Here is a 27,561-nt window from a genome sequence, read left to right as displayed (position 1 = left end):
GGCTTAGGCTTGGTTACAAGTACTGACTGATGTTGTAGTGGCCAGGCTTAGGCTTGGTTACAAGTACTGACTGATGTTGTAGTGGCCAGACTTAGGCTTGGTTACAAGTACTGACTGATGTTGTAGTGGCCAGGCTTAGGCATGGTTACAAGTACTGACTGATGTTGTAGTGGCCAGGCTTAGGCTTGGTTACAAGTACTGACTGATGTAGTGACCAGGCTTAGGCTTGGTTACAAGTACTGACTGATGTAGTAGTGGCCAGGCTTAGGCTTGGTTACAAGTATTGACTGATATTGTAGTGGCCAGGCTTAGGCTTGGTTACAAGTATTGACTGATGTTGTAGTGGCAAGGCTTAGGCTTGGTTACAAGTACTGACTGATGTAGTAGTGGCCAGGCTTTGGCTTGGTTACAAGTACTTCTGGCAGTTTGGGAGACACACAGATGATCAAACTATGTGGTCAAGCATATGGTCACTGTCTTGAACACTATGTGCTTAATGTCCACTTATTGAGGAATACAGAGATAGACAGTATAATAACCTATGTGTCATGTCAAGATGTCTTGCTAATGAAAATAAGATACCAGATATACTAAGTAAATTTCCTAAATTGGCTTGTAACAGATAAGTGAACTGTAGATATAAATCCATATGTACACCTGTTAACCCTTTTGGGGCCTAGTTCCTAGGCCTTTTGTGTATCCATATGCTCTTGCGCTACCGTCCACAGGATGGATATGGGGTGCACAATAAACTAGCCACTTCGGTGGCAAAAATCTAATCTTGCTGCAGGATTGTTTTTGTATGATACATACTCACCGTATAGACCCATTCTCTCATATCTAGGCAAAAATTGAGCTCATGGCATAAAACTACAGCACTGACAGTGCAAAGCCGTAGAACTATGGCACTGACCCTTATGGGGCTAATAACCTAGGGAATTTGCATAAATATTATATATTGCTCTTTGTAACCCCTTCTCCTGTATAAATTGCTAATTGTAACAAGAAAAACCTGTCGTTTTTCTTTTTAGGTCACCCTGCCTCAGTGGGATGTGGCCAAGTGGTTAAAAAAAAAGTTACTCTTTGCAATATGTGAAACATAAATTTAAAAAAATATTTTTATTCATGATATGATATAATGGAATTTATTAATTTATTGCAGAGCTTCCAGCAAAGTCTGATAATCAACGACGAATCAAGCTTAGTGTAGACTCACGAAAGGGATTCTCTCTGGTGGGACTTAGTAATTGTCGAGGTCTACGCATAGCTGAGTAAGATCACTCATTTGTGTTAGTATTTGCAACATGGGTACAGTAATATAAACTATCTGTTCATTTATTGCTTTGATTGCATTTAATGTAATAATAATATCTCTATTTCTACGAGTACATGTACAAGGTATACAAGTACATGTACAAGGTATACAAGTACATGTACAAGGTATACAAGTACATGTACAAGGTATACAAGTACATGTACAAGGTATACAAGTACATGTACAAGGTATACAAGTACATGTACAAGGTATACAAGTACATGTACAAGGTATACAGACCATAGCTGACATCAGTGACATACTAATATATAGAAAACCCCTTGTTATGCAGAGCATTTCCCGCAGATTAGGTCAATTTTGTCCCAGGATGCGACCTATACCAGTCCACTAACACCCTGGTGCCTATTTTACTGATAGGTGAACATGGACAGCAGGTGTAAGGTGGCTAACACCCAGGTGCCTATTTTACTGATAGGTGAACATGGACAGCAGGTGTAAGGTGGCTAACACCCAGGTGCCTATTTTACTGATAGGTGAACATGGACAGCAGGTGTAAGGTGGCTAACACCCAGGTGCCTATTTTACTGATAGGTGAACATGGACAGCAGGTGTCTTATGGAAACACGTCTTAATGTTTTCCAGCCATACTGGGGATCAAACCCTGGACCTCAGTGCGTGAGCTGAGTTCGCCACCAACCCAGCCACGTGACACCTGTACAACATAAAAACACAGTGAAAAATAGGTAAAACACCTGAGCGTTTTAGTGTGCTCACACATGTCTTCAGAGGATGTGTGTAAGAATATTAAAACAGGTGTTTTTCCTACTTTTCACAATGGTAATTTGCATATTTACAATCACACATTTATTGTGATTGTTTTCTTGATGTACAATATTTATACGGATATTTTGCTTCCAGATTGATAAACAGTATTTTTGGATTTTTTTATCTTACTAAATCAGTCTTTACCCAAAAAGGCAGGGTGCCTTTTTGGGATGTATTTTTCATTATTACTATTCTTGATATGAGAAAGACTTGGTAAACACGAATGCAGTATTATGAAATTTTTATTGATATTTTGCCTATGCATTGGGCTTTATTGAGAGTTGATAAAGTGGGTGAAACATTAGCAGTAAAGCATGGTAATAATACTACATGTGTGTGTGTACCAGGTACATCTTCTTTCTTCTTGTTGATTTGCCGGTACTTCCGGCCCGGGTCTTCTCCAGATGGTGACCTGGCGACCAGGTACAGTAAATACGTAGCATGAAATAAAGAAAGTCTAGTTATTTGCTAGGAGCACCTCTGTTCTAAGTATGTATTCACCGGAACAGAGAGAGAGAGAGAATGATAGAGAGTGATAGAGAGAAAGAGAGAGTGAGAGAGAAAGAGAGAGTGATAGAAAGAGAATGATAGGGAAAGAGAGAGAAAATTAGCTGATGTAGGTAACAGCTCTTAGTTTGCCAATAAAGTTAGGAATCCTTAACTTAACCTTGTCAAACCCTGTGTAAAAAAAGTGAATGAGAGAGAGTGAATTCAAAAGAGAGAGAGAGAGAATGAGAATGAATGAATGACAGATAACCAGTTTGTCTTTATCAGTTACCAAGGTTTATACCATGATAATATATATGATGATGAAAGTATTTTCTTTTTGGGGATTTTCTTTTTTGGGTCACCCTGCCTCGGTGGGTCACCCTGCCTCGGTGGGTCACCCTGCCTCGGTGGGTCACCCTGCCTCGGTGGGTCACCCTGCCTCGGTGGGTCACCCTGCCTCGGTGGGTCACCCTGCCTCGGTGGGTCACCCTGCCTCGGTGGGTCACCCTGCCTCGGTGGGTCACCCTGCCTCGGTGGGTCACCCTGCCTCGGTGGGTCACCCTGCCTCGGTGGGTCACCCTGCCTCGGTGGGTCACCCTGCCTCGGTGGGTCACCCTGCCTCGGTGGGTCACCCTGCCTCGGTGGGTCACCCTGCCTCGGTGGGTCACCCTGCCTCGGTGGGTCACCCTGCCTCGGTGGGTCACCCTGCCTCGGTGGGTCACCCTGCCTCGGTGGGTCACCCTGCCTCGGTGGGTCACCCTGCCTCGGGTCACCCTGCCTCGGTGGGTCACCCTGCCTCGGTGGGTCACCCTGCCTCGGTGGGTCACCCTGCCTCGGTGGGTCACCCTGCCTCGGTGGGTCACCCTGCCTCGGTGGGTCACCCTGCCTCGGTGGGTCACCCTGCCTCGGTGGGCCACCCTGCCTCGGTGGGCCACCCTGCCTCGGTGGGCCACCCTGCCTCGGTGGGTCACCCTGCCTCGGTGGGTCACCCTGCCTCGGTGGGTCACCCTGCCTCGGTGGGTCACCCTGCCTCGGTGGGTCACCCTGCCTCGGTGGGAGACGGCCGACTTGTTGAAAAAAAAAAAAAAAAAAAATATATATATATGCATAGAAGGTGCTTGCAGGTCTTGTTCTAAATCTGCACACTGTCATAACATACTGAAGTGAGACATGTGGGAGACAGTCACTGTCATAACATACTGAAGTGAGACATGTGGGAGACAGTGACTGTCATAACATACTGAAGTGAGACATGTGGGAGACAGTCACTGTCATAACATACTGAAGTGAGACATGTGGGAGACAGTCACTGTCATAACATACTGAAGTGAGACATGTGGGAGACAGTCACTGTCATAACATACTGAAGTGAGACATGTGGGAGACAGTCACTGTCATAACATACTGAAGTGAGACATGTGGGAGACAGTCACTGTCATAACATACTGAAGTGAGACATGTGGGAGACAGTCACTGTCATAACATACTGAAGTGAGACATGTGGGAGACAGTCACTGTCATAACATACTGAAGTGAGACATGTGGGAGACAGTGACTGTCATAACATACTGAAGTGAGACATGTGGGAGACAGTCACTGTCATAACATACTGAAGTGAGACATGTGGGAGACAGTGACTGTCATAACATACTGAAGTGAGACATGTGGGAGACAGTCACTGTCATAACATACTGAAGTGAGACATGTGGGAGACAGTCACTGTCATAACATACTGAAGTGAGACATGTGGGAGACAGTGACTGTCATAACATACTGAAGTGAGACATGTGGGAGACAGTCACTGTCATAACATACTGAAGTGAGACATGTGGGAGACAGTCACTGTCATAACATACTGAAGTGAGACATGTGGGAGACAGTCACTGTCATAACATACTGAAGTGAGACATGTGGGAGACAGTCACTGTCATAACATACTGAAGTGAGACATGTGGGAGACAGTCACTGTCATAACATACTGAAGTGAGACATGTGGGAGACAGTGACTGTCATAACATACTGAAGTGAGACATGTGGGAGACAGTGACTGTCATAACATACTGAAGTGAGACATGTGGGAGACAGTCACTGTCATAACATACTGAAGTGAGACATGTGGGAGACAGTGACTGTCATAACATACTGAAGTGAGACATGTGGGAGACAGTCACTGTCATAACATACTGAAGTGAGACATGTGGGAGACAGTGACTGTCATAACATACTGAAGTGAGACATGTGGGAGACAGTGACTGTCATAACATACTGAAGTGAGACATGTGGGAGACAGTCACTGTCATAACATACTGAAGTGAGACATGTGGGAGACAGTCACTGTCATAACATACTGAAGTGAGACATGTGGGAGACAGTCACTGTCATAACATACTGAAGTGAGACATGTGGGAGACAGTCACTGTCATAACATACTGAAGTGAGACATGTGGGAGACAGTCACTGTCATAACATACTGAAGTGAGACATGTGGGAGACAGTGTAGAATGATCACAATGACAGGCAGAGGCAGTGTGCGAATAAAAGAACATTGTACAGTGGACCCCCGCTTAACGATCATCTCCAAATGCGACCAATTATGTAAGTGTATTTATGTAAGTGCGTTTGTACGTGTATGTTTGGGGGTCTGAAATGGACTAATCTACTTCACAATATTCCTTATGCGAAAAAATTCGGTCAGTAATGGCACCTGAACATACTACTGGAATGAAAAAAGTTCGTTAACCGGGGGTCCACTGTATTTGCATCGTGATCTTGAAGTTATCATCATCTTGCCAGAAGATATCAGGAACTGCCAGAACAAGTTGAGAAGTCTTCAAGACAAAGTGTGACAATTTCCTTTGCTAGATGCCGGATCAAACTGGGATAGATATGTGGACCAGTGGACCACTAGCAGTAACACTCTGGTTGACCAGGGAAGCACCAAACATGCCTGGTCCAGGGCTGGGCTATGCGAGTAAGAAAACTTATAACCAAGTAAAGGTGTATCAAATATGAGTACTCCTCGACTTATGCGTTCCAATGAACCAATCATAAATTAAAAATCTTGCGAGTCGAATATGAATATATGATAAATAGGTAAATAAATAATTACTGTTAATAAATTTGGCAGTTTGGAGGGATATGTTGTGTATCTTTATATGTATATGCTTCTAAACTGTTGTGTTCTGAGCACCTCTGCAAAAACAGTGATAATGTGTGAGTGTGGTGAAAGTGTTGAATGATGATGAAAGTATTTTCTTTTTGGGGGGTCACCCTGCCTCGGTGGGTCACCCTGCCTCTGCCTCGGTGGGTCACCCTGCCTCGGTGGGTCACCCTGCCTCGGTGGGTCACCCTGCCTCGGTGGGTCACCCTGCCTCGGTGGGTCACCCTGCCTCGGTGGGTCACCCTGCCTCGGTGGGTCACCCTGCCTCGGTGGGTAAATATATAATTTTTTTTTTTTCAACAAGTCGGTCGTCTCCCACCGAGGCAGGGTGACCCACCGAGGCAGGGTGACCCACCGAGGCAGGGTGACCCACCGAGGCAGGGTGACCCACCGAGGCAGGGTGACCCACCGAGGCAGGGTGACCCACCGAGGCAGGGTGACCCACCGAGGCAGGGTGACCCACCGAGGCAGGGTGACCCACCGAGGCAGGGTGACCCACCGAGGCAGGGTGACCCACCGAGGCAGGGTGACCCAAAAAAGAAAGAAAATCCCCAAAAAGAAAATACTTTCATCATCATTCAACACTTTCACCACACTCGCACATTATCACTGTTTTTGCAGAGGTGCTCAGAATACAACAGTTTAGAAGCATATACATATAAAGATACACAACATATCCCTCCAAACTGCCAATATCCCAAACCCCTCCTTTAAAGTGCAGGCATTGTACTTCCCATTTCCAGGACTCAAGTCCGACTATATGAAAATAACCGGTTTCCCTGAATCCCTTCACTAAATATTACCCTGCTCACACTCCAACAGATCGTCAGGTTCCAAGTATCATTCGTCTCCATTCACTCCTATCTAACACGCTCATGCACGCTTGCTGGAAGTCCAAGCCCCTCGCCCACAAAACCTCCTTTATATAATTACTGTAACTAAATACAGTAGTCCCCCCATATTCGTGGGTGATATGTTCCAAGACCTACCACGGATACCTGAAACCATGGATAGTAGCAAACCCTGTATACAGTGGACCCCCGCATAACGATCACCTCCGAATGCGACCAATTATGTAAGTGTATTTATGTAAGTGCGTTTGTACGTGTATGTTTGGGGGTCTGAAATAGACTAATCTACTTCACAATATTTCTTATGGGAACAAATTCGGTCAGTACTGGCACCTGAACATACTTCTGGAGTGAAAAAATATCGTTAACCGGGGGTACACTGTATGTCTTTTTTCGTTTTCACACATATGATAAAGTTTAATTGATAAATTACATACAATAAGCCAAGAATTTTCACTTTTTCACTGATAGGAAACACTTCATGTCTTCTCTTACTTTTGCACTTTGGGACCATTATTAACCAAAACTCAGGGTTATTTTTGGGCCACAGTAAACAGTGGATAACTGAAACCACGGATACCAAATCAGTGAATACAGAGATTCAACTGTACCAGTATTTATCCTATCAACAAATGTACAGTACTGTACAGTAATGAATGTGCATTGCTATTGCACCATTGTCAAGTTAAAACACTGCAAGTCAAACCTTTGTTAAGAGAGGAGCATTTGTATATAAAGGGCTGGTCACAACACTATGCTGTTTGAGGCCTGGTCAAGGACCAGGCCATGGGTACATTGACCCCCGGAATGACCTCCTGGAGTTTTACCTGGAGAGAGTTCCGAGGGTCAACGCCCCCGCAGCCCGGTCTGTGACCAGGCCTCCAGGTAGACTCCAGAGAAGTAAACTCCCCTATGGAAAATTTGAGAAAATGAAAACTGGAGTAGAGTAGGGGAGACCGGGGCTAGTTGGCACACTTTTTACATTTTCGGTAATGAAAGAAAAACAAGAAATGATTGGTAATTTTATACTTCCAGTGAAAAATATAAATCTTCCTCTTACTTTTCATGAAATAAAAAAATAATTTTTCTTTCGAAACAAAAGCACATCATTCTTTAGAAAAAAAAAAAACCACATTTGACGTGTGCCAACATGCCCCATGTACGGGGTAAGTTGGCACACACTGTGTGGTAAGTTGGCACACACTGTGTGGTAAGTTGACACACACTATGTGGTAAGTTGGCACACATTGGGGTAAGTTGGTACACACTATGTGGTAAGTTGGCACACACTATGTGGTAAGTTGGCACACACTATGGGGTAAGTTGGCACACATTGGGGTAAGTTGGTACACACTATGTGGTAAGTTGGCACACACTATGTGGTAAGTTGGCACACACTATGTGGTAAGTTGGCACACACTATGTGGTAAGTTGGCACACACTATGTGGTAAGTTGGCACACACTATGTGGTAAGTTGGCACACACTATGGGGTAAGTTGGCACACATTGGGGTAAGTTGGTACACACTATGTGGTAAGTTGGCACACACTATGTGGTAAGTTGGCACACACTATGGGGTAAGTTGGCACACACATCAGCTGTTTCCAACCGAGGCAGAATGACCCAAAAAGAAAGAAAAAACTTTCATCATCATTCAACACTTTCACCATCACTCATACATAATCACTGGCCATTTCTCACCAACTGGACAGGCACCTAAATTCAGTACCTGACCAACCGGGCTGTGGTTTGTACGTCAGTTTGCGTCCTGTCAGTAGTAACAGCCTGGTTGATCAGACCCTGATCCACCACGAAGCCTGGTCTCAGACTGAGCCGCGGGGACGTTGACCCCCAAAATCCTCTCCAGGTAAATGTAGGGTGACCCAAAAAAGAAACATTTTCACCGTCATTCACCCTACTGTCTTGCTAGAGATGCACCACAGCTCCCCCCCTCCCCTCCAACAACAAATATCCCCACTCATCCTTCAGAGTGTAGGCACTGTACTTCCCACCTCCGGGACTCAAGTCCAGCTAGCCAGTTTCCGTGAATCCCTTCAGAAAACACTACACCGTGCTCACACTCCAACAGCTCATCAAATTCCAAAACCCATTTGCCTCCACTCACTCCTAACACACATGCCTGTGTATATTCAAACAAATGGCTAGTAACACCTGTATATCTTCCTAAATAAAAAAAAGAAAAACTTTGTAAAATTTTTGGGGTCACCTTACCTGGGTGGGAGACTGCCGGTGTGTTAAAAAAACATACGTACGTACGTATATACACTAGTGTATTTTTATACAGTACTAATGTTTTTGTGCTGCTTTTTAACTAGTGTAAGTGAAAAAACAAATTAATTTCTTGTATAAATTGACTAATATATTGCTTGATATTGTTAAATATTCTTGATTTTAATTAACTCTTATAAAGTTCCTCTTGTGTGAGTTTTGTTAATTTAACTGAAAAAAGTACAGTGGTCCCCCGTATCCGCGGGTAATACGACGTTCCAAGACCTACAGTGAATACCTGGTACCACAGATAGTAGCGAACCCTATATATGTTGTTTTTCGTTTGCATATATACCTGTGATAAAATGCAGAACAACCGCTGTGAAAAAATAGTGAAATTCGAAGGACTTTCGTGATTTTTGATGATGTGAGAAATCATGAAAGCGCTTGGAATTTCACTATTTTTTCTGTTTGTTCTGTATATTGTGATATTACCTGTTTACTGTGATCTTATTTCATACCTATGGTAAAGTGCAATTGATAAATTATACACACTAAGTTGGTGGAGAATTATCACTTTTTCACTGACGGGAAGCGCTTCAAGGCTTCTCTTAGACTTTGAAAAACTGTCACCATCACTACTTTTGCACTTTGAGGCCATTATTAAGTAAAATTGAGGGTTATTTTTGGGCTACAGTAAACCATTGATAACTGAAACTGCGGATACCGAATCCATGGATACGGGGGTTCTACTGTTCATCAGTAATTGAATAACATGTAGCATGAAGGCCTTTTGTGCCGAATAGGTAAAATTGGTAGATTAGCAAGAACTCATTTAAAATTAAGTCCTTCTTAAATTTTCTCTCATACATTTAAATATACGTATATATTTTTCATTTATGTTAATGTAAAAATTAATAATTTTGTACCAAAAGAACCTTAGAAAATTTACCTAACCTTATTTTTACAAGTGCAATTTAATGTAGCCTAATCCAACTAAATATATTTTACATAAGTTTACAATAATTTAATAATAAACAAACACAATGAAATATATTTTTTTTGTTAGGTTCAAAATTATTTTTGTGAAATTATTGCATACACAAATTTTTGCTTGCCTTATTTGGCAAGAAGAGCATTACTATTTAAGCCAAAATTGCAAGTTTTACCTATTCGGCACCACATTATACATATACTGAGAGGTATATATTTTTTTTCACTCTATATATGCTTAGGATTTACTTTAATTACTATGTATTTTATAGATTAAAGTATCCTTGACTGGTGGTGAGAAGGTTATGCGCAGCTTTACTGACCCCCATGTTGTTGATAGACATTATACCCCCATCGTTTATACTTGTTATTTCATCTTAATTTATTTAGTTTGTCTGCCACTTCAAATTTTTTTTTTTCCTAGAGTCTCTGTGGCTTTACTTGTCTCTGTGTAGAGCTTTATCTACCCATGACTTTGTAAAACTCTACCCAGAGTGAGATACTGTAATAATGTATCTACCCATGACTTTGTAAAGCTGTACCCAGAGTGAGATACTGTAATAATGTATGTACCCATGACTTTGTAAAGCTGTACCCAGAGTGAGATGCACTATAATAAAACAATGCTTTACACTTTATGTCTTAAATATTAGTCGGCATTACCTGCCATCTTATGCAGTGTTAGTTTCCGATCACTGGCATAGGGCTCCTGATTCTGGGAATTAGAGCTACTCTTCCCCTTGGATCAGATTGCCTGCCATACCCCAGAGGCTATATAATCCTTACAAGTTTGCCACTTGGTTACAAATATTTAGAAATGCAGTAGTGCCCTGGTATCTGCGGGGGATAAGTTCCAAGACCTGCCGTGGATACCCAAAACCACAGATAGTAACGACTCTATGCAGGAAGTTCTCAACTTACGAATACATTGAGGACCTTCTGTATTGTTTATAATAATGATTTTACACACAATACAGCCTCTCCTCACAGTGTTGCGTTCCTAAGACCACGTCGGTTAACGAATTCGTGGCTAAGTGAGGATCATAATGTAATGGTAGTGGGTTTGTGTCAACCATCTTTGATATTGTTACAATATCATCTTTGCAACATTTATAACATTTCTGGTATATTTTTAAATGTTTATACAGTAGTGTACTGTATATTGTAATAAACAGAATACAGGAAATCAGCTCTAACATACATTATTTAGGTATGCATACTGGTCAGAGAGCCCATCGTAAATCTGAGTCGTCAGTAAACGAGTACGTCGCAAAGTGAGTAGAGGGTGTAATGATATAATATTGATATTATACACAGTACAGAAGATTCTCAACATGTTTGTAAGTGTCGAACACTTACTTTAAGTTGTTTGTCATTTACAAACATACCAATGATAAATTTTTAATTGATAAATTATGCACAATATGTCTACAGTCAGTGCTGGGAAGCACTTTACGGCTTCTCTTAGGGTTTGAATAACTGCCACCATCACTACTGTTGTGCTTTGGGGTCATTATTAAGCAAAATTAAGGCTTATTTTCGGGTCACGGTAAACCGCGGATAACCGTATTCGCGGATACCAGGGTTCTACCGTAATCTGATGACTGGCTAGACTATACTAACACTAATCCCTATATTTCAGTGTTCCCACCCTCAAAGAAAGGTTACAACAGTGAGTATATTAGTGTAACTTTCTATTCCATTTGTGTTCCCTTCTGCATGTTCTGGTTTTAGCATAGGCACGGACATCTGTGTTGCTTTGTACGATTGATACGTTCATTGTTATGGTGTGAAATTGTATTAGGGATCTCATTTATCCCAATTTTGATGCTATTTTTAGGTTTTCATGGCTGTGTCTCAGTGTCTATCAAAATTCTCCATGTGAAATTTTATTAGGAATTTTCTCTCTCTCTCTGGCTGTCTCTCTCTCTCTCTGTTTCTATATGTATCTATCTGTTTCTGTTTCTGTATTTCTCTATTTATTTCTCTGTTTCTCTGTTTATTTCTGTTTCTCTACTTCTTTATTTCTTTATTTGTTTCTCTGTTTCTCTAATTATTTCTCTGTTTATCTTTCTTTATTTCTCTCTCAATTTCTCTTTCCCTCTTTCTCCTCCTCTCTCCCCCTCTCCCCTCAGTGGCTGTGACCCAGAGAAGAAACCTCATTTCCCATCATTCATTCTATTGCTATTTTTCCAGACGTCTGATGCCACCACAGTTCAGATTATCCTCTGAGTGCAACATTCCCACCCATCCTGCAGAGTGCAGGAGGAGATGGGCATGTTGCACTCAGAGAATCCCATTGTTGATGGGACACTTGTGCTACAGTTGGGAATCGTTCTGCCAGCCAGTGGTTTTTTCAGTCTGTTCCAGAGAGGAACGATGGAAGACGAGGAAGAATTGGAGGTAATCAGTCCCTCGGTCGGGAGTCTGTGTGTTCATTTCTCAGGACTGATGGACTGAACACATTAACTCCAGGCTGAGGGACTGACTGCCTCTAACTCCTCCTTATCTTTCATTGCTTTTCTCTGTATTGGACTGAAGAGGCTAACTTGATAGCAAAATATTTCCTCAATGAAGATTCCCAAATGTTATCAGTTTTCAAAATCATTTTCATTACACATCTCATTGTTACAGTCACAATTTTTTTTTTGAGTGCCGGACCTCCGGACTAAATTTTATAATGCAACTGGGGTTTTTGACCCTAAGAAAATGGGGAAAAATGGGATCCCTAACTTGTACTGAATACCATCACACTGCAGAGGTATATGCTATGAGCTGGCCTGTTTCTAGTTATGCTAAAATAACTAGATTAAAAGCTTCTGATCCAAGGACTTGAAGCAACTCTCTTCTCTTTGGGTCAAACCTGATTACTTCCCAGTTCCTAAGTGATGTATGACCCCTAGGAGGGTTAGCATTTCCCCATGAATAACAATAATAATAATTAGTTATAATAATTACTACTATAATAATTACAGTGATTAGTTATAATAATTATAATGAATTTGTAATAATACTATTATTATTATTATTCTTGTTGTTATTATTATTAAATAACTAGAATACATGCCACACTATGAATTATATTCCTGCATTGCATGCTAAAATTTCTGGAAGCACTCCGAGGATGTGTATCATCCCTCAAATTCCGAGGCCACGCTTCTACGCACCAATGGCTGTACGTCGATGTATATTTTGCATGCACTCTTCTCAAGCCAATCTTTCTTTTTTGCAGGGCATCCACTGAGCATAATCATAGTACAGAAATGTGATCGTAGTTCTTCTAGGGTTGAAAAAACACGGTATGGAGTTTTTTCGCATTAGTTCGGAGAATGGCGCATGTTCTTGTGGATGCATTTTTGGTTTTAATTAGTCCGCGTTCTTTTTCTTCGTGCATTATATTGCGTAGAATGCATTATGGGCTTTATAAAGTTAAAATGGTATAATAAACTCTCTTATAAAGCTGCTGTATACTGTTTTTTAAATGTGATTGAAAAAAGTTTATCGAAAATAATATAGCACATTGCAGAAAGCTTTCCCACACATTGTTCAAATTTCAATGAGCTTTATCAGTCACATTTGTCAAAAAATTGTATAATAGAGGAGCTTTATAAAAGAGGTGACCATATACAAAAAAGATAAAATATAAAGTCACAATTATATGGCTGGAACGACTCATGAATAGATAAATGATTCAAAGAATCGACAACTTGATAAACTAGACACTTGTGCAAGACCTGGGTATCTTTATTGTGGAAATGTTTTACCACACAGTGACTTCCTCAGTCCAATACAGAGAAGAATGGTTGAATATCAGAAGGAGTTTGATGTAATCAGTCCGTCAAGATTGATGGACTGATCACTTTAACTCCAGGCTGAGGGACTGATTACCTCAAATATCTGATCTTCAAGCATTCTTCTCTGTAGTGGACTGATGAAGCCACTGTGTGGCAAAGCGTGTTCACGGAGATACCCAAGTTTTACATATGTGTCTAATTTCTCAATTCACGAATAGTCCGCACTAGAGGAACCATATTACCACTTAACGATGATCCGGGACCGACCAAAACATCCTCATAGGCTGAACTGTTCCAACCATGATATTGTTGACATTATATTCCTAACTGCGGGTTATTGTGAAATGCTATACAATTTTTTTATCTAGTTTTAAATCGCTAAGGTAATTTTTTTTGCATATTTTTTGAGTAGGAAATGCTTTTCAGTGTGTAAATTGTGATGTAATGCTTTTTGTATTCAGTTTTGGCAATATTTTTATTTATACAATAAGTCCTTGACTTACAAAAACATTGAGAATCTTCTGTACTGTATAATATCATTATTATATCATTATTGTATATCATTATTATACACAATACAGAAGGTCCCGATGTGTTCGTAACTGACGACTTACTGTAGTCTAAAAAAGCACAGGAAGTAAACCTGCGAAATTGTAGCATGGCCTTTAATTCAGAAAAGACCAGATTTTAAAGGCAGTCACACAAAGAACGACTTGTGTGTCCGCTGGGTAGTGTTTATGAACTCGCTCTACTCTCGTTGCGATTTCGTCAACATGATTTTACTTATGCAGTGAAATACGTTATTTGCTTTTCATTTCCATTGAAATGCACATTATTATGAACAAATTGTGTTAATAAAAATAATTAATAATAATGTTTATTATACAGGAAAGCGTACATGTTAGTCAATACGATGATAATGCGGGAGCTTTAGTGAAAATATATATGTAAATGTACATTGTCAGTCTAGCTAGTCTTATTGCAAGCGAAGTTAGCATCCATCCAGCTAGTCTTATTGCAAGTGAAGTTAGCATCCATCTAGCTAGTCTTATTGCAAGTGAAGTTAGCATCCATCTAGCTAGTCTTATTGCAAGTGAAGTTAGCATCCATCTAGCTAGTCTTATTGCATGTGAAGTTATCATCCATCTAGCTAGTCTTATTGCAAGTGAAGTTAGCATCCATCTAGCTAGTCTTATTGCAAGTGAAGTTAGCATCCATCTAGCTAGTCTTATTGCAAGTGAAGTTAGCATCCATCTAGCTAGTCTTATTGCAAGTGAAGTTAGCATCCATCTAGCTAGTCTTATTGCAAGTGAAGTTAGCATCCATCTAGCTAGTCTTATTGCATGTGAAGTTATCATCCATCTAGCTAGTCTTATTGCAAGTGAAGTTAGCATCCATCTAGCTAGTCTTATTGCAAGTGAAGTTAGCATCCATCTAGCTAGTCTTATTGCAAGTGAAGTTAGCATCCATCTAGCTAGTCTTATTGCAAGTGAAGTTAGCATCCATCTAGCTAGTCTTATTGCAAGTGAAGTTAGCATCCATCTAGCTAGTCTTATTGCAAGTGAAGTTAGCATCCATCTAGCTAGTCTTATTGCATGTGAAGTTATCATCCATCTAGCTAGTCTTATTGCAAGTGAAGTTAGCATCCATCTAGCTAGTCTTATTGCAAGTGAAGTTAGCATCCATCTAGCTAGTCTTATTGCAAGTGAAGTTAGCATCCATCTAGCTAGTCTTATTGCAAGTGAAGTTAGCATCCATCTAGCTAGTCTTATTGCAAGTGAAGTTAGCATCCATCTAGCTAGTCTTATTGCAAGTGAAGTTAGCATCCATCTAGCTAGTCTTATTGCAAGTGAAGTTAGCATCCATCTAGCTAGTCTTATTGCAAGTGAATTTAGCATCCATCTAGCTAGTCTTATTGCAAGTGAAGTTAGCATCCATCTAGCTAGTCTTATTGCATGTGAAGTTAGCATCCATCTAGCTAGTCTTATTGCAAGTGAAGTTATCATCCATCTAGCTAGTCTTATTGCAAGTGAAGTTAGCATCCATCTAGCTAGTCTTATCGCAAGTGAATTTAGCATCCATCTAGCTAGTCTTATTGCAAGTGAAGTTAGCATCCATCTAGCTATCTTATTGCAAGTGAAGTCTCCATCTAGCTAGCTTATTGCAAGTGAAGTTAGCATCCATCTAGCTAGTCTTATTGCAAGTGAAGTTAGCATCCATCTAGCTAGTCTTATTGCATGTGAAGTTATCATCCATCTAGCTAGTCTTATTGCAAGTGAAGTTAGCATCCATCTAGCTAGTCTTATTGCAAGTGAAGTTAGCTTCCATCTAGCTAGTCTTACTGCAAGTGAAGTTAGCATCCATCTAGCTAGTCTTATTGCAAGTTAAGTTAGCATCCATCTAGCTAGTCTTATTGCAAGTGAAATTAGCATCCATCTAGCTAGTCTTACACTTACACAGTGTACAGAGTCTTGAACGATTCCTTACTGAGGTATCAGAAAGCTATTCTCAGGTTTGCCAGGTGCCCATATGCTGCAGCAGTTATCTGGTTGATGACTCAAGAAATCGTAATGACACGATTGCAAATAAACCATACCCCCGGCCGGGATTGAACCCGCGGTCATAGAGTCTCAAAACTCCAGCCCATCGCGTTAGCCACTAGACCAGCTAGCCACATCTTATTGTGGCTAGCTGGCCTAGTGGCTAACGCGACGGGCTGGAGTTTTGAGACTCTATGACCGCGGGTTCAATCCCGGCCGGGGGTATGGTTTATCTGGTTGATGTGTGTCTCAGGAGATGTGCTCGGTGTTATACTCACCCCAAGATCTTTCTCCTTGAGTCGGGTGTGGGGTGTGTGTGTGTACTCACCTATTTGTACTCACCTATTTGTGGTTGCAGGGGTCGAGTCTTAGCTCCTGGCCCCGCCTCTTCACCGGTTGCTACTGGGCCCTCTCTCTCCCCGCTCCATGAGCTTTATCAAACCTTGTCTTAAAACCATTCATTCATTCATTAGAGGTTTGCTGGTACTTCCGGCCTGGGTCTTAAACAGTGTATGGTTCCTGCCTCCACTACGTCATTTTCTAGGCTATTCCACTGCCTGACAACTCTATGACTGAAGAAATACTTCCTAATATCTCTCTGACTCATTTGTGTCTTCAACTTCCAATTGTGGCCTCTTGTTTCTGTGTCCCCTCCCTGGAACATCCTGTCTTTGTCCACCTTGTCTATTCCACGCAGAATTTTATATGTCGTTATCATGTCTCTCCTGACCCTCCTGTCCTCCAGTGTCATCAGGCCGATTTCCCTTAATCTTTCTTCATAGGACATTCCCCTTAGCTCTGGAACTAACCTTGTCGCAAACCTTTGTACTTTCTCTAGTTTCTTGACGTGCTTTATCAAGTGCGGGTTCCAAACAGGTGCTGCATACTCCAGTATGGGCCTGACATACACGGTGTACAGTGTCTTGAACGATTCCTTACTAAGGTATCGGAATTCTGTTCTCAGGTTTGCCAGGCGCCCATATGCTGCAGCAGTTATCTGATTGATGTGTGCTTCCGGAGACATGCTCGGTGTTATATTCGCCCCAAGATCTTTCTCCTTGAGTGAGGTTTGCAGTCTTTGGCCACCTAGCCTATACTCTGTCTGTGGTCTTCTGTGCCCTTCCCCTATCTTCATGACTTTGCGTTTGGCAGGATTAAATTCGAGAAGCCATTTGCTGGACCAGGTGTCCAGTCTGTCCAGGTCTCTTTCAAGTCCTGCCTGGTCCTCATCTGATTTAATTCTCCTCATTACCTTCACATCATCTGCAAACAGGGACACTTCTGAGTCTAACCCTTCCATCATGTCATTCACATATACCAAAAATAGCACTGGTCCTAGGACCGACCCCTGTGGGACCCCGCTCGTCACAGGTGCCCACTGTGATACATCATTATGTACCATGACTCGTTGTTGCCTCCCTGTCAGATATTCTCTGATCCATTGCAGTGCCCTTCCTGTTATATGCGCCTGATGCTCTAGCTTCTGCACTTATCTCTTGTGAGGAACTGTGTCAAAGGCCTTCTTGCAGTCCAAGAAGATGCAATCAACCCACCCCTCTCTCTCGTGTCTTACTTCTGTTATTTTATCATAAAACTCCAGAAGGTTTGTGACACAGGATTTGCCTTCCATGAATCCGTGCTGGTTGGCATTTATACTCTTGTTCCGTTCCAGGTGCTCCACCACTCTCCTCCTGATAATCTTCTCCATAACTTTGCATACTATACACGTCAATGACACAGGTCTATAGTTTAGTGCCTCTTTTCTGTTTCCTTTTTTAAAAATGGGAACTACATTTGCCGTCTTCCATACCTCAGGTAGTTGCCCAGTTTCCAGGGACGTGTTGAAGATTGTGGTAAGTGGCATGCACAACATATCTGCTCCCTCTCTAAGGATCCATGGGGAGATGTTGTTCGGTCCCATTGCCTTTGAGGTATCGATGTCCCTTAGCAGTTTCTTCACCTCCTCCTCATCTGTATGTATGTCGTCCAACTCTTGTTGGTGTATTCCTTGCTGTTGTCCCCATCTGGTCTGTCCCCCAAGAGTCCTTCCTGTCTCTACTGTAAATACAGTGGACCCCCGGTTAACGATATTTTTTCACTCCAGAAGTATGTTCAGGTGCCAGTACTGACCGAATTTGTTCCCATAAGGAATATTGTGAAGTAGATTAGTCCATTTCAGACCCCCAAACATACACGTACAAACGCACTTACATAAATACACTTACATAATTGGTCGCATTCGGAGGTGATCGTTATGCGGGGGTCCACTGTACTTCATTAAATCTCGTGTTGAGCTCCTCACATACCTCTTGATCGTTTCTTGTGAGTTCTCCACCTTCTTTCCTCAGCCTTATCACCTGGTCCTTGACTGTTGTCTTCCTCCTAATGTGGCTATACAGCAGTTTCGGGTCAGATTTGACTTTCGATGCTATGTCGTTTTCATGCTGTCGCTGGGCCTCCCTCCTTATCTGTGCATACTCGTTTCTGGCTCTTCTACTAATCTCCTTGTTTCCTGGGTCCTATGCCTCCTGTACCTTTTCCATTCTCTGTTGCACTTAGTTTTTGCCTCCCTACACCTTCGGGTAAACCAAGGACTCGTTTTGGTCTTCCTATTATTTCTGTTTCCCTTGGGAACAAAACTTTCCTCTGCCTCCTTGCACTTTGTTGCCACATATTCCATCATCTCGTTTACTGATTTTCCTACCATTTCTCTGTCCCACTGAACCTCCTGCAGGAAGTTTCTCATACCTGTGTAGTCCCCCCTTTTATAGTTTGGCCTGTCCCCTTCAGTTTCTGTTACCTTCTCCACTTGTAACTCTACTATATAATCAAAACTCAGAACCACGTGATCGCTAGCTCCAAGGGGCCTCTCGTAAGTGATGTCCTCAATGTCTGAACTGCTCAGGGTGAACACAAGATCCAGTCTTGCTGGCTCATCCTCCCCTCTCTCTCTGGTTGTGTCCCTGACATGTTGATGCATGAGGTTTTCAAGTACCACATCCATCATCTTGGCTCTCCATGTTTGGGGACCCCCATGTGGCTCCAGGTTTTCCCAGTCGATCTCCCTGTGGTTGAAATCGCCCATTACCAGTAACTTTGCTCTGCTCGAGTGAGCTCTTCTTGCCACCTCAGCCAGTGTGTCCACCATCACCCTGTTGTTTTCTTCGTACTCCTCTCTTGGCCTCCTGCAGTTCTGTGGTGAGTTATACATCACTCCAATGACTACTTTATGTTCTCCGGACTGAATTGTACCTACAATGTAGTCTCTTTCTCCAATCATGTCCATGCCTTCCATTTCCTCAAATCCCCATCAGTGTTCCACTCCTCATGTTTATTCGTTATTCCATCCGCGTTTGTGTGTGTGTGTGTGTGTGTGTGTGTGTGTGTGTGTGTGTGTGTGTGCACTCACCTTTTTGTGGTTGCAGAGGTTGAGTCATAGCTTCTGGCCCCTTACCTGTCTGTGTATGTGTGTGTGTTTATTTGTGTGTATGTGTTTTTGTGTGTGTACTGACCTATATATGCTTGCAGGAGTTGAGTCACAGCTTCTGGCTCTGTACTCACCTAATTGTGGTTGCAAGGGTCGAGACTCAGCTCCTGGCCCCGCCTCTTCACTGACTGCTACTAGGTCCTCTCTCACCCTGCTCCATGAGCTTTATCATACCTTGTCTTAAAACTGTGTAAAGTTCCTGCCTCCACTACATCGCTTGCCAGACTGTTCCACTTCCTAACTACTCTCTGACTGAAGAAATACTTCCTAACATCCCTTTGACTCATCTGAGTCTTCAGCTTCCAATTGTGACCCCTTGTTTCTGTGTCCCTTCTCTGGAACATCCTGTCTCTGTCCACCTTGTCTAATCTACGCAGTATTTTGTATGTCGTTATCATGTCTCCCCTGACCCTCCTGTCCTCCGGTGTTGTCAGACCGATTTCTCTTAACCTTTCTTCATAGGACATTCCCCTTAGCTCTGGAACTAGCCTTGTTGCAAACCTTTGCACTTTCTCTAATTTCTTGACATGTTTGACCAGGTGTGGGTTCCAAACTGGTGCTGCGTACTGCAGTATGGGCCTGACGTACACAGTGTATAAAGTCTTGAACGATTCCTTACTGAGGTACCGGAATGCTATTCTCAGGTTTGCCAAGCGCCCATATGCCGCAGCAGTTATCTGGTTACTGTGTGCTTCTGGCGATGTACTCGGTATTATACTCACTCCTAGGTCTTTCTCCTTGAGTGAGGTTTGCGGCCTTTGGCCACCTAGCCTATACTCTGTCTGCGGTCTTCTTTGCCCTCCTCCCGTCTTCATGACTTTGCATTTGGTGGGGTTAAACTCTAGGAACCAGTTTCTGGGCCACACATCCAGCCTGTCCAGGTCTCTTTGTAGACCTGTCTGGTCCGCGTCTGATTTAATTCTCCTCATTAACTTCACGTCATCTGCAAACAGGGACACTTCTGAGTCTATCCCTTCCACCATGTCGTTCACATATACCAAGAATAGCACTGGTTCCAGGACTGACCCCTGTGTGTGTGTGTGTATGTGCGTGTGTGTGTGTGTGCGTGTGTGTGTTTGCATGTGTGTGTGTTTGCGTGTGTGTGTGTGTGTGTGTGTGTGTGTGTGTGTGTGTGTGTGTGTGTGTGTGTGTGTGTGTGTGTGTGTGTGTGTGTGTGTGTGTGTGTGTGTGTGTATGTGTGTGTGTGTGTGTGCGTGTGTGTGTGTGTGTGTGTTTCATATAAATTTGGGTATACTGATTTAAAAAACTGTCTGCTTTATTTGTCTCTTTAACCCGTTGGCTGTCATAACCCCAATTCCTGTGGTATCTCCTGGTGTCGCAAAATTTCCAAAAAAAAAAAAAAAAAAAAAAAAAATTTTCTTATGAAATGATATAGAATCTTTTCCCGATTGTAATGACACCAAAAAAACGAAATTTGATAGAAAACTGACGGAATTATGCTCTCGCGAAGTTAGCGACCTTGACGATATTTATGAATCGGCGATTTCACCCACTTTGAGCCGTATTTTCGGCTAATTCCATTGTTCCAGTTGACCAAACTCATAGCTATTTCTTTAGAACTCCATTTTTTCTATCGGTTGAGTACAAGAAACTTCCCATTTACCGATTTCAACTACCCAAAAACGTGGTCAGAAATTTGCAATTTGGCCAATATCACGAACATTAAAAATATGACAATTTCAAAATAGGGTCCGGAATGAACAATGCAGACATTCCTGGCTCTAAAATAACATTTTCTTTGTTCATCAGTCATGTCTCCAGGCCCCTCTGATATTACTCTTGCTTTCTATTTTGAATTTTTATTCGAACAAAAAATAGAAGATTTACTGTTATGCAGACTACTTCAATATTATAATAATTGTATAAATAATGTCAACCCATTTATGACTGCATATTAAAATGGCTAGTTGGACATTTATTGGAAAATGACATCATTTGTTTACTTTTGAACATCGGCAAAAATCAAACATTTCCCCTACTTTGAGCTCCATTTCCAGGTTCTTTTTATAGTAAAACCAATGAAAATCACCTCTATTTCTATAATATGTTTTCCATTCTATCAAATGAGACCAAGAAAACAAGAATACAACCGTAAATACTACACAAAAATAGACCACAAAGTCGGCATTTTAATTAAAAAAAATGGTCGGAGTTTTTTTTTTCTCATTATGCACTGCGTGCTGCAGGATTTTTTTTTTATATGGTGCACACTGACCACACAGACCCATTCTCTCACATGTGGACCTACCAGCTTTCTCCCACTTGATTTGAAGCCGCTAGAATTTATGAGTATATTTACGTCAAACACGGTGGCTTGTACGATGTATATGTACAACCGAAACAGTCAAAGGGTTAAGGAATAATGGGAGGGATGCCACAGTGCTGGTGAAGGGCTTTTCATCCAAGGAACTGGAGCTACCTTCCCCTCTCTTAAACCAGACCCAATTACCTCCTATTTCCCTGCAACAGTAAATGACCCTTACGGGCTTATCACTTCCCTATGAGTATAACATTGATAATTAAACGGAGATAATTTTCCACATACAAAGAAACTTGTGATTTTTAAGTCTGACTTGGACCATTAACTCCTGTGTTTAAGTCTGACTTGGACCATTAACTCCTCTGTTTAAGTCTGACTTAGACTGTTGACGACTCTGTTGAAGTCTGACTTGGACCGTTAACTCTTCTGTTTAAGTCTGACTTAGACCATTACCATTAACTCCTGTGGCATCATTACCGCTCTAACACACTTTATCTTCCCTCCTTCCTGACAGCCATATCTTTGACACAGACTCCCGCATTGACTATTTCACAGCAACAGATTTATTACACAAAGTTTGATTATAGAACAGAACCCCTAGTATTTGCAGTTTCACTTATCGACTATTTACCACGGCCTGAAAATAACCCTTAATTTTGCTCGGTGATGCCAAAACACAACAGTAGAAATGCTGGTAGCTCTTCAATTCCTAAGAAAAGCTGTGAAGTGCTTCCCATCAGTGAAAAAGTGATAATTCTCCATTTATTGTGCATAGTTTACCAATTAAACTTCATAATAGGTATGTAAACGAAAATTGACATATAGGGTTTGCTTTTGTCCGTGGTTTCAGGTACCCATGGTAGATCTTGGAAGATATCCATGGGGGATACCTTCCAAGACCCACCATGGATGCCTGAAACATTGGATACTATCAATCCCCCTATATAAGCCACTTTTCATTTACATACATACCTGTGATGAAGTTTAATTAATAAATTATTCAAATTAAGTCCAGAATTATCATTTTTTTCACTGATGGGAAGCACTTCAAGGCTTCTCTTAGACTTTGAAAAACTGCCACCATCGCTACTTTTGCACTTTGGTGCCATTATTAACCCGTGAACGGTCCAAACGTATACATACGTTTTTTCAACATTTGAAAGTATGTAAAAAAAGTAGATCTTCTTTTGTTTTTTTACATTTGAAAATGTGTAAAAAAACTTGGATCTACTTTTTTTTTTGTTACATTTGAAAATATGTAACAAAAACGTAGATCTACTTTTGTCGCACTACACATGTGAACGTAGATCTGCTTGGACCGTTTACGGGTTAAGCAAAATAAAGAGTTATTTATGGGCCACAGTAAACCATTGTTAATTGAAACAGTGGATACTGATTCCATGGATATGGAGGTTCTACTGCACTTCCTGAACCCATGGAAACGGGTTCTACTATACAGTGGACCCCCGCATAACGATTACCTCCAAATGCGACCAATTATGTAAGTGTATTTATGTAAGTGCGTTTGTACGTGTATGTTTGGGGGTCTGAATGGACTAATCTACTTCACAATATTCCTTATGGGAATAAATTCGGTCAGTACTGGCACCTGAACATACTTATGGAGTGAAAAAATATCGTTAACCGGGGGTCCACTGTACTTCCTTTAGCGCTTCACACCGCCCTTACCAACTCCACCTCTGTTGCACTCTACACCCTCACTAGTCTCTGATCAAGCATATTACACATTTAACACACCTACCCTGCAGTGCTGTATGATTCTCGTGGGTTTAGTGCTTAGTTATGATTCTAATATTAATGGACTATTAACTAGTCGCACTGCTAGTCAGTAGTCCAAGTGGGATCGACTCGTAGGCGTAAGTTTCTTAATCCTATGTGTGGGTGATCTGTGTATTGTTGCAATCACGGTATTGTGACTTTTTATTCTCTAATACTAAATAAAATATTGTGCTTTATTTATTAGACACATTATTTATTCACATTAAGAAATTCCTTATTTTTACTTCTAATATGTAAATAGAAAGGTAGGAGCAAGGATCTGGTAACCCTTCTTCTGTATACATAACTAAAGTTAACCCTTAAACTGTCCAAATGTAGATCTACGTCCACGTGCGGAGGGCTCCGAACATAGATGTACGTTTTTATTTACATGCTTTCAAATGGGGAAAATCAAGGTCGGAGCGCTACGCACGTGACTGTAGATCAATGTTTGGACAGTTTAAGGATTAAAAAAAGAAACTTTTGTTTTTCGTTTAGGGTGACCCTGCCTGGGTGGGATATGACAATGACAAGTAAAGCACGATACATGTTTGTACAGAGGAGTGGAACAATTTAGTGAACGTGCCAAAGGCCCTTTATATCCAGAACATTGCAGGCAAACTTAAGACTAACTTATCATTGGTTTGTTTGAAGAAGAAATAGAATGGTACTAAATTGTTAATTTTCACTTGAACCAGATTGGACTCGGCGGCTGATCTGATGTCTCTTCATGTTGGTGACAGAATACTTGAAGTTAATGGGCGACCTGTTGAAGATCATTGTATTGATGATATTGAAAACCTTATTACTTCTTCCCAGGATGTATTACAGGTTAGTTAATGCTTTTATTTATTGTTTATTGTTAGTTATAACCAGGTCTCCTGGTTGTGGACTGGGCCTTCTGGTTGTGGACTGGGCCTTCTAATTGTGGACTGGGCCTTCTGGTTGTGACCTGGGCCTTCTGGTTGTGGACTGGGCCTTCTAATTGTGGACTGGGCCTTCTGGTTGTGACCTGGGCCTTCTGGTTGTGGACTGGACCTTCTGGTTGTGGACTGGACCTTCTGGTTGTGACCTGGGCCTTCTGGTTGTGGACTGGACCTTCTGGTTGTGAACTGGGCCTTCTGGTTGTGGACTGGGCCTTCTGATTGTGAACTGGGCCTTCTGGTTGTGAACTGGGCCTTCTGGTTGTGGAGTGGGCCTTCTGGTTGTGGACTAGGCCTTCTGGTTGTAGACTGGGCCTTCTAATTGTGGACTTGGCCTTCTGGTTGTGGACTGGGCCTTCTAATTGTGGACTGGGCCTTCTGGTTGTGGACTGGGTCTTCTGGTTGTGACCTGGGCCTTCTGGTTGTGAACTGGGCCTTCTGGTTGTGAACTGGGCTTTCTGGTTGCAACCTGGGCCTTCTGGTTGTGGACTGGGCCTTCTGGTTGTGAACTGGGCCTTCTGGTTGTGGACTGGGCCTTCTGGTTGTGGACTGGGCCTTCTGGTTGTGGACTGGGCCTTCTGGTTGTGAACTGGGCCTTCTGGTTGTGAACTGGGCCTTCTGGTTGTGGACTGGGCCTTCTGATTGTGGACTGGGCCTCCTGGTCATGGACTGGGCCTCAGGTATTGACCCCTAGAATTCCTTTCAGATATACTTGTCCAGGTATGGACCAGGCTGCAGGGGGCATTGACCCCTGGGACAGATAGACTCCAGGTAGGTACTTATTGAGGCCCTCCCTGTATTACCAGGTTACTAGCCTGTATTACCAGGTTACTAGCCTCTATTACCAGGCTACCAGTCTGTATTACCAGGCTACCAGTCTGTATTACCAGCTACCAGTCTGTATTACCAGCTACCAGTCTGTATTACCAGCTACCAGTCTGTATTACCAGCTACCAGTCTGTATTACCAGCTACCAGTCTGTATTACCAGCTACCAGTCTGTATTACCAGCTACCAGTCTGTATTACCAGGCTACCAGTCTGTATTACCAGCTACCAGTCTGTATTACCAGCTACCAGTCTGTATTACCAGCTACCAGTCTGTATTACCAGCTACCAGTCTGTATTACCAGCTACCAGTCTGTATTACCAGGCTACCAGTCTGTATTACCAGCTACCAGTCTGTATTACCAGCTACCAGTCTGTATTACCAGCTACCAGTCTGTATTACCAGCTACCAGTCTGTATTACCAGCTACCAGTCTGTATTACCAGGCTACCAGTCTGTATTACCAGGCTACCAGTCTGTATTACCAGCTACCAGTCTGTATTACCAGCTACCAGTCTGTATTACCAGCTACCAGTCTGTATTACCAGCTACCAGTCTGTATTACCAGCTACCAGTCTGTATTACCAGCTACCAGTCTGTATTACCAGGCTGTCAGTAAAAAAGTGCCAAAAAGAAAGCCACCAGCATGTTGTATGCATATTTCTGGCAAACTGTAATCCTTAGAGACTATTTAAAGACTACTTTTAGGCTATGTAAGACTACTTAAGAACTAGTAGTTCTAAAATGTACCAAAAAAGATAATTAAACTTACAATAGTAATGTTATGAAAGTGTATATTTATACATCAAAGTTATTCAGTTATATTTCCAATTTTACTTCTAAGTGATTCGGTTATTTTTGTACTTCTAAGTGATTCGGTTATTTTTGTACTTCTAAGTGATTCAGTTATTTTTGTACTTCTTAGTGATTCAGTTATTTTTGTACTTCTAAGTGATTCAGTTATTTTTGTACTTCTTAGTGATTCGGTTATTTTTGTACTTCTAAGTGATTCGGTTATTTTTGTACTTCTAAGTGATTCGGTTATTTTTGTACTTCTAAGTGATTCAGTGATCTTTTCAATTTCAGTTAACCATTGAACACGACCCTGAACAAGTGTCAACCAGACGGCAGAGCTTTCCGTTCGTGTCTCCGTGTCGGAACATCACGTCCATGCACGAACAGCAGCAAAAGGAAGGTCAGTGTATCCTGAACTGAATAGTTCATGAAGAGGTCTTCATGGTAAGTACTATTCAGTTTCACAGTACTGTTCATAATCATAGTAAGTACAATTTAATTTTGGAAACACTTTTTCAATCACAGTTAAAAAAACATCACTATGTAGAATAGTTTTATATATGAGCTTATTGTACCTCTCAATTTTTTTTTTTTTTAAAAACAGGTTTGAGAGAGCGGGTTTTTAAGCGAAGAGACGAAGGCTATGTTTCTGGCACTCAGCGTAGTCGTCAGTTGAGACGACGAGGCTGTAAGGAGAGAGCGTCCTCGCTTCCAAAGTTATTAGACAGGTAAATAAATTATTAGAGAGGTGAATAAGTTATTGGATAGGTAAATTGAAAGTACCTTAGTTATTAAACAGGTAAATAAGTTATTAGACAGGTAAATAAGATGCAAATTGAAAGTACCTGAGTTATTAGTGAGGTAAATGGAATGTAAATTGAAGCATTTTCTGACATTTCTCATTATTTAGCTAAAATGCATAAATTATCACACTTTTAATTGAAACTACCGCTGTTATTGCAATTTACGGGAAAAGTGAGTGAAATCATATATTTTTTCAAGTAGCATATATACGTATCTTTGCTAAAAATTGAGGTTTGTCAGAAAATGCATGAAACTGCAGATTATTAAAAAAAAAATTGTGACAGTTTTGGGAAATAATTTAATAACTTTTTTGTTTTATTAACACACCGGCTGTTTCCCACCAAGACAGGGTGACCTGTAAAAGAAGAAACGCTTTCATCATCACTCACTCCGTCAAAGATTTTCTTCTTATTTTTAGTATTTTATAAAGATGTTACTAGCACCTCACTGCCAGTATTTAGTATTTTGTAAAGATGTTACTAGCACCTTGCTGCCAGTATTTAGTATT

General features: G+C 41.6%; 1 protein-coding gene across 2 annotated transcripts in view; it reads left to right on the top strand.

The window, feature by feature from the left end:
* The window catches only part of LIMK1 (LIM domain kinase 1), a 92,159-nt gene that overhangs the window by 19,238 nt on the left and 45,360 nt on the right, over positions 1-27,561 (top strand). Inside the window, exons 6-10 of one of the 2 annotated variants that reach the window (XM_070079489.1) lie at positions 1,163-1,271; positions 11,467-11,496; positions 24,404-24,536; positions 26,541-26,649; positions 26,854-26,977. In XM_070079489.1, coding sequence (XP_069935590.1) covers positions 1,163-1,271; positions 11,467-11,496; positions 24,404-24,536; positions 26,541-26,649; positions 26,854-26,977 — 505 coding nt within the window. The remainder of the gene's footprint in view (positions 1-1,162; positions 1,272-11,466; positions 11,497-24,403; positions 24,537-26,540; positions 26,650-26,853; positions 26,978-27,561) is intronic. The other variant, XM_070079490.1, reaches the window with a different exon arrangement.

Source organism: Cherax quadricarinatus, chromosome 99, assembly GCF_038502225.1.
Source record: "Cherax quadricarinatus isolate ZL_2023a chromosome 99, ASM3850222v1, whole genome shotgun sequence".
Classification (NCBI taxonomy): Eukaryota; Metazoa; Arthropoda; class Malacostraca; order Decapoda; family Parastacidae; genus Cherax; species Cherax quadricarinatus.
This window is presented reverse-complemented; position numbering and strand designations above follow the sequence as displayed.